The sequence below is a fragment of the Cryptotermes secundus genome, unplaced genomic scaffold, assembly GCF_002891405.2.
Source record: "Cryptotermes secundus unplaced genomic scaffold, Csec_1.0 scaffold356, whole genome shotgun sequence".
In the NCBI taxonomy this organism is placed as follows: domain Eukaryota; kingdom Metazoa; phylum Arthropoda; class Insecta; order Blattodea; family Kalotermitidae; genus Cryptotermes; species Cryptotermes secundus.
Window position 1 is genome coordinate 42,715 of NW_019739946.1, and position 7,118 is coordinate 49,832.

General features: G+C 39.8%; 2 protein-coding genes across 5 annotated transcripts in view; one reads left to right on the top strand and one right to left on the bottom strand.

Moving 5' to 3' along the window:
• Positions 1 to 3,671, top strand: part of LOC111872087 (chitinase-3-like protein 1) — a 40,570-nt gene extending 36,899 nt beyond the window's left edge. For both annotated transcript variants that reach the window (XM_033754526.1, XM_023865634.2), the window contains exons 11-12: positions 499 to 582; positions 3,079 to 3,671. In XM_033754526.1, coding sequence (XP_033610417.1) covers positions 499 to 582; positions 3,079 to 3,288 — 294 coding nt within the window. In that variant the 3' untranslated portion in view covers positions 3,289 to 3,671. The remainder of the gene's footprint in view (positions 1 to 498; positions 583 to 3,078) is intronic.
• The window catches only part of LOC111872088 (putative GPI-anchor transamidase), a 44,431-nt gene that overhangs the window by 13,383 nt on the left and 23,930 nt on the right, over positions 1 to 7,118 (bottom strand). Inside the window, exon 9 of one of the 3 annotated variants that reach the window (XM_023865635.2) lies at positions 651 to 1,102. The exons of the other annotated variants lie outside the window; for them this stretch is intronic. The gene's annotated coding sequence lies outside the window, so the exon portion shown is untranslated. Of the gene's footprint in view, positions 1 to 650; positions 1,103 to 7,118 lie in introns of those variants that run through there. 3 annotated transcript variants of the gene reach the window in all.

The following is a 7,118-nucleotide window of genomic DNA, read 5'->3' on the forward strand; positions in this document are numbered from 1 at the left end:
TGCACCCACCTCTCCATGCTGGTTCCTTGCTCACCGATTTTCTACCCTGAAAATGGAGGCGATATGTTTCTCCGAAACGTCGGTTCACACAAGATCTACATGGCGCCACATCCCAGAAGACGGCATTCTTTATTTTCCAATTACTACATCCTTTCACCCTAGCTTTACATTAAAAAATGCAGAAATTTACCAAACACACATTCAAAAGTAAGGTAAAGAAAGAAAAACAATAAACTGGGAGACAGAAACACTCCCACAGTACAGCAGGGGTTATCTAAGTCGAAAAATATTTCTTCCCACTGTCTCTCTGTGGGCCCTTCCTCTTGTATGCACTTTATCTTTCATTCCCATAGGATAATTTTACCTAAATGTATAACATTCAACACACTGTCCACAATATTGAAAAATACTGCCTCTTGTCACAGACCTTGTGATACAAAATCTCCAGCAAAAATTAATATACTGAATCTTGTTGACAGAAATGTACATCTATTTCAGGCTCCACAGAAGCCATCAACATCCCAGCCACAATCTACTACAGCTGCTACCACAACCGCATTACCACCTGCCAACCCAACTGAAGTATGTATCAAACCAAACAGCCATCAAACTTAGTATCATGCCAAGCATTTCTTCAAGAATGCCAACAGTTGAAGAAAGAAAATTATATAATACTGAAACAGTAATTCTACAATACTGTATAATTATATACAAGACAACAGACACTGTTAAGACTACTGGACAGGTGAATAAGATCAGATACCTTCTGACCAAACACTATATCATGAACGCATATCTAAGAGGCATGGAAAGAACGTTCCATGAAATCTTAACATCAGATGAAAGTGAATGTTCAGACAACAGGAACTGTCGGGCCTGTAGCATTTTGCACATGGTCTCGAAGAAAAAAAATCTGAACACTTGAATCCTGAATCCCAATCATACATGCTGAATTTTAGGTTCTTACAAACATGACAATGAAGAATACAGTCTTCTGGGTTGTAGTGCTGTTCAGTTCAGACAAAGCCTGACATTATGGAGAAATACATCACCTCTTTGCCGCCTGCTTCTGTTGGTTCCTTTCTTCGATTACTCTTCAACCCTGCAAATGGATGTCATGTCTTACTCCAGAGTACTGGACCTTCTCCAGACTACAGGCATTACATTGTAGACAACTATGCTCTTCTCATTCACACAGTCCATTGCCCACATGTTTACTGACTGATCTGTCGTGGATCATGGTCTTATACAGGAAATGCGAACAAATGTACTGTATGTCTTTGCTTTCAGGCACCTCAGATATCATACATACACCAGTACAGTGCTTAAATATGTCTTGAACATACAAGCAACCATAATAAAACAATTTCCAAAATCAGTGAAATACTCGTACTTAGTGACAAACTACAGTTTTCAGAATATACATACATAAACAATAAGGAGGCCACAAGATACTTAGTTCATATGACAATCAGATATATATCTGTAAGCGCACCAAGATCAGTGACACTATCCCGGCTCCCAGCATAAAACTGGCAGAACAGAAAAACAACAGAAAGCCTCTTATGATATTGTGACATGTTGCACAATGGAAGACAACCCCTCCCCCCCAGCAGTGACGTGGCGGGTGAGTCAGCGCTCCATCACACCCCCCTCCGCACGGTGACGTAACATGCAACGCAGCTGTGACACGGGTAAGAGGCAACAGCGGTACCCATTGCATAACAGGCAAGCGCTGCGACTATATAAGTGAACCACACTGCCTACGAAGTGAGCTGAAATGTGGCCGTCGCCGAGTTCAGTTGTTGTTGTCAGTTAAGTGTACCAGTCACCGAAGTGAGTTCTCAAGGCAGCAGCCTACAGTTGAGTTGGAATCTAGCCAGCGGCGAGTTACGAGTTACGGACGTGTTCGTGTTAACCGAGTAATAATTGGGACTGTGTGATACAGTTGCACTTGTATAACTCCCACGTTATAAAAACGTGTAGACTACTGACGACAGAGTGAACTGATTTGTGAATAGGGTTATAAATTGTGAAACCCTGCAACAGTGTAAACAGATTACTGCGAATAGGGTTTGTAAAGTGTGGAAACCCGTAACATTGTTATAATTAATTGTAGCCGAGAATGGTAGGTTGTTAAATAAACCAATTAACAATCCAAACGGTGTCTTCAGTAACGAAACACGTTACAATACTATAGCTGCAGTAGTATTCAAAGCAAAAGTGATTCAACTCCTAAAATTTCTACACACAAATTTCTCAAAGAAAAGTTCTACTATTAAGATCAGCTTGGCTCATGTTCAATGATTGATTGATTCTTAATTTAATTGAAAATGCTATTTAAACCACAAGATATTAGAAGACAATGAATGTTAAACTTGGAAAGGATTTTTAAGAAGGCACTCACAGCCTACTGAAAGGTGTTACGAATTGCTGTATTATAAGTTAATAGATGGTTTAAACTTCTCTCTAGTATTTTCAAAGCATGTGTTAACATGTTTAGGTTTTGATTAATACAGTTATATAATAGTTCAGTTCTTTTATGAAATGACCAAGCTCACAAGGAGATCTTTGCTTCTAAATTAACAAAGAAATGTAATGTAAAATGTTCCAAAGAGCTGACACTGATTCTGCTTATTTTACTTGCAAAGTTGCTCATTCGCTTAGTGGGGGGTGGGGTCCAACTGGGTCCACTTGGCATGGTGGCCACTGATTGACCTATTGTAGCCTGCCCCAGGTGATTATGATGATGGAGGATTTGGTGGAACGAAGAGTGGCAGGGGAAACTGAAGTAATCGGAGAAAACTAACCCCAGTGCCACTTTGTTCACCACAAATCCCACGTGACCAGACCCGGGATCGAACCCGGGCCGCCGCGGTGGGAAGCCAGCAACTAACCACTTGAGCTATGGCATGGCCAAGTTCCTCATTACTTCTCAACAAGATTATACTTGCACTGGTTTTAATGTGAACAGATGACTAGAGAGAGATATTCTATTTTTATAGCAGAGATTACATCTTATTACCTACAGCCCTCCTCTTGTCTTAAGTTAATTTAAAGGTCATGCTCTCATTTCAGCGTCCAGCTGCCTCAACAAGTGCACCTTCGGACCCATCTCAACTGTGCACCCGAGAAGGATTCATCAGAGATCCGTATGACTTGAGGGTTTTCTACCAGTGCCTTAAAGCTTCTGGCAAACTTGTTGCCCACCGTCTTGAGTGTCCTAAAGGTCTTATATTTGATACTTCATTGAATGTGTGCAATTGGATAGATGCAGTTGCAAACTAACAGTCATGAAGGGCAAACTGTTTAGAAAGAAAAATGTCTTCATATAGTGTAGTTAGTTCAGGAGAACCTGCTTTCAAAATCCAATGTACAGAGTTCTTACATAGATGCTGTAACTTACATAAACGTACTGTACTCTACTGGAACACAGTCCTCTTTTGTTATACTTATATATATTTATGGGTGTGTCTGTGAGGAAGTGTCTGTTACAAAGACTCAAAGAAAAGAGATTTTCCAGGTGTTACTGTGGTACTGTATGATAACAACAGCAAAAACAGACCAAGATATGTATACATCAGTCAAACAATCTGTACGATACATTCACAATTTCTTGGATTCAGGATTAATGTAGAACAAAGTGTGCAAATAAATTCAATTGCAGTTATTCCACACATTTCTTTCTCCACATGAGGGAGGAGTGCATTTCATTCTCATTCATAGGTCTGATCTCCACATGGCACTTAAAACTTCATACTCAATGAAGCGATAAGACTTTAAAAGAACCAAACACAGTGAAGTCCCCATTTCATGTTTCTCTGCAGAACAACAGATCTGAACACTAACATGAGGAAAACTTTACATGGGAGGAATTTAATATTAATGGAGTATGAACCTGCAAAGAACTGAATGTTGTATTAACTAGGGGTTTCATTGCGCACAGTTTCATAGTGACAATCTCATTTGCTTTGGTTACAGCACATGAATGTTTAACACCAACAATACACAAAGGCACCATTCATTATAATCCTAAGACACAGTTCACATCCTCACAGCCATTTTCCTTCAGATCAACATTTATACTGTCCTCACTTCTCCTTCTTAATGTTCAAAGAGGCCAATTAGTTTCCCCACCAAAATTTCTAAAGCAGGGCTCCAGAAACAAAACTTAATCCACTATCCACTTAACAAAACCAATTTTCCCATAGTTTCAAAGTGTGCTTCATATCAATGACATCTCTGTTAACTGGATGCATATTTCTGGAGCCCTGTTTGTAAGAATTTCATGTTTCCCCAGTGACGCTACAAGTCCAAACCATCATAAAATCTTTAATTGAACCATCCTAACAATATTACGCCTTTTGTAAAAATTACAGCCCATCTGGTTGTGTAACATCCTCCACTACCACTTCCTCTCTCTTGGGTCTAGGATTTTCCTGATCACTCAGTTTTAAAACAGCTCTAATTCATCTTCTTTCCTGAAGAGACCATGTTTCATAAAAATGCAAAACCAGTAAAACTGTTTCATATCTCTCAGACAGTTCTAACCTTATTTAACATTTAAAGTATGCTAATATACTGTGACATGTAGATCAATTTCTAGATAATGCCTGATAGATACACATACAATAGAAAAGGTACTGGAAGAAGTGTTTTCTGTGTGGTCCGTGCCATGCCTTGTGTTGGGTACCGGGCCAATGAACATGCATTCTGACACGTGACACGTGTTTTCCTGAGTCTATGTAACGAAAGGTGAAAATAATTGAGAGTTCAGTTCAGTAGTTGAGTTGGGCGTTCAGCTGATGAGTGTTAAATAGCAGACAACTGAAGCTGAAAAATCTCCATTGCTAAGATTCAATATCAGGAAATGTCTAGTGAAAACTTTGCAGAGGAATAGCCACTGTTGAGATCTGTTACCAAGCGATGACTAGTGAAAGCAGACTTAGAAGACTTAGTGTGGAGTGATTTGGAGTGTGGAAATCAACAACAGTGTAATAATTACTTGTAGGTACGACTTGGAAGTGGTCAATAGATATATTCACCAATCCAAACTCCATCTATAATCACTACGAACGTTAAATACACACAGAGAAATTAATATAAACTTAATTCATGATTCTAGACAATGCAGATTGGACCATCAGAGTCAGAGATCTCTAGAATGCAGATGTTTTAACACATACAGAACAGGCATATCTGACATTTATATTTCATGTACAAGGAATAGTTCGCATGCGGACTAAAGCCATGGAGTTTGTATAAGGAATAACTTAATGAATAATGAGATATACATATAATGCAAAAGACAAGACATAATTTTTTTAAAACAACACATTTCTACACCGCCATTGTAATTCTGCAAACCATAACCATGGACCAAAGGAATCTTCTATGCCTCTGTCGACGGCGAAGGCTGGGTACAGATGCAACATTGTTAGGCATGTGGAAGCTTCTGTGTCATCACAGAGGAAGCATAGCTTCAGCATCAGCAATTTCACAAATTATTTTTGGCATACAGCACATTTATTAATAATGTAGGTTTTCTTTGAGTCTGAACAAGTGAACCAAAGTCTGAGATCAGCTCTAGGATCCTTTCACTCTCAATATTTCTCAACTTCCCTTTCATACTATTACACTCACCTTTATAACAAGAAACAACATGAATATTATGCTAAGATCTTCCTACATGTTAGATTTGAGGTTTTCAAGGTGGTGAGTATGAAGAAAGCAGCCTTCTGGGATGTGGTGCCATGTAGATATTGTTAACCGACGTTTTGGAGGAATGTATCGCCTCCATCTTCAGGGTAGAAGAAAAAAGAAGAGAATCTGCGAGCAAGGAACCAGCGTCAGCAGGTGCTAAGATGGAAGATGGAGGTGATACATTCCTCCAAAACGTCGGTGTTATGCCCTCAGGTTTACGGCAGGTATTATGTTTTTAAAGTTAATATGTTTGGTGCTAGACTAGAACAAGTATTTTGAAATAGTTAGGAAATATGAAATGGAATGTATGAGTGTTACCTCGTCAGCATAATAATGCTGACGAGAAGGAAGTAGGTTATAAGAAGGTAGACCAGGAAGACGTTTTGATGTAGAAATGCTGAGTCGACGGGGCAGCCAGACTGGACAACGCGAACCCCCTATCGGCAGACAGCCAATGAGAGCTAGCCACCCTAATGAAATCATGTCATTGCGGGTAGGGGTACACCCTCCCAGAAGTTGACGAGTTAGCAAAAAGAGAGTATAAAAATACTAGAGGAAACTACAAAGGGGATTCGATCAATAATTTTCAGTAGAGTTGTGGCTGAAGGCTATCGTCGAGATGACACTGAGAGAGTGCTGGATGGTGACGCTCTTCTGCATCCTTGCCGCAAGTAAGTGGAACTACTACTTATAGCCATGAAAACTGAGGGTAATATTATTAAAGTGCAAACCCCAGGGAGCGGGAGTGAGGACTATATAGAACAGGCTTAAGAATACCGAAACACGGCCCGCGGCATGGCGTAAGAGAGAGAGACAGGGAGAGAGAGGTATAGGAGACCCGGAGAGGGTGAGATGAATATAACTATGTCCATACAGAAGAGATTAACAAACTACATGAAATGTAAACCCGACATCTGTCGACATTGTTTGTACGTATATACGTATATAGATGAATAGAGTAGAATAGGAATGTGGTGTAATATTAACCGTTCAGCGTGATTTGACGTGTATGTTTCGTCCTAGGTATTTAAATCGTCGGGGGGGGGTTCGACGTCTATGTTTCATCCAACTGCACACCTATGTTATAACGCCCATAATAATTAATGGTTTTGCTGTAGATTGTTAGATTTTTCGCTGGCCTGTTGTCACAAGGACTATCTATAATGAGACACGACTTTATCTGCGCTAAGTCATCGTTACATATGCCTGTCTTGCAGCAAAGTTCCTGTTGCTCTTGCGAGCGGTTTCCTTGTTCAAACTGTTATGAATGGCGTGTTTTCTTTCCTATGAAGTTATAAACAGCAGAGACGTGATATGTGCTGTGTTTATAATATCATATTGCCCTGAGCTGGCCACACTAACACACTCAATTGGAATTCTTAGAAGAGGGATGTCCAAAAATTTATTCTTGCAAG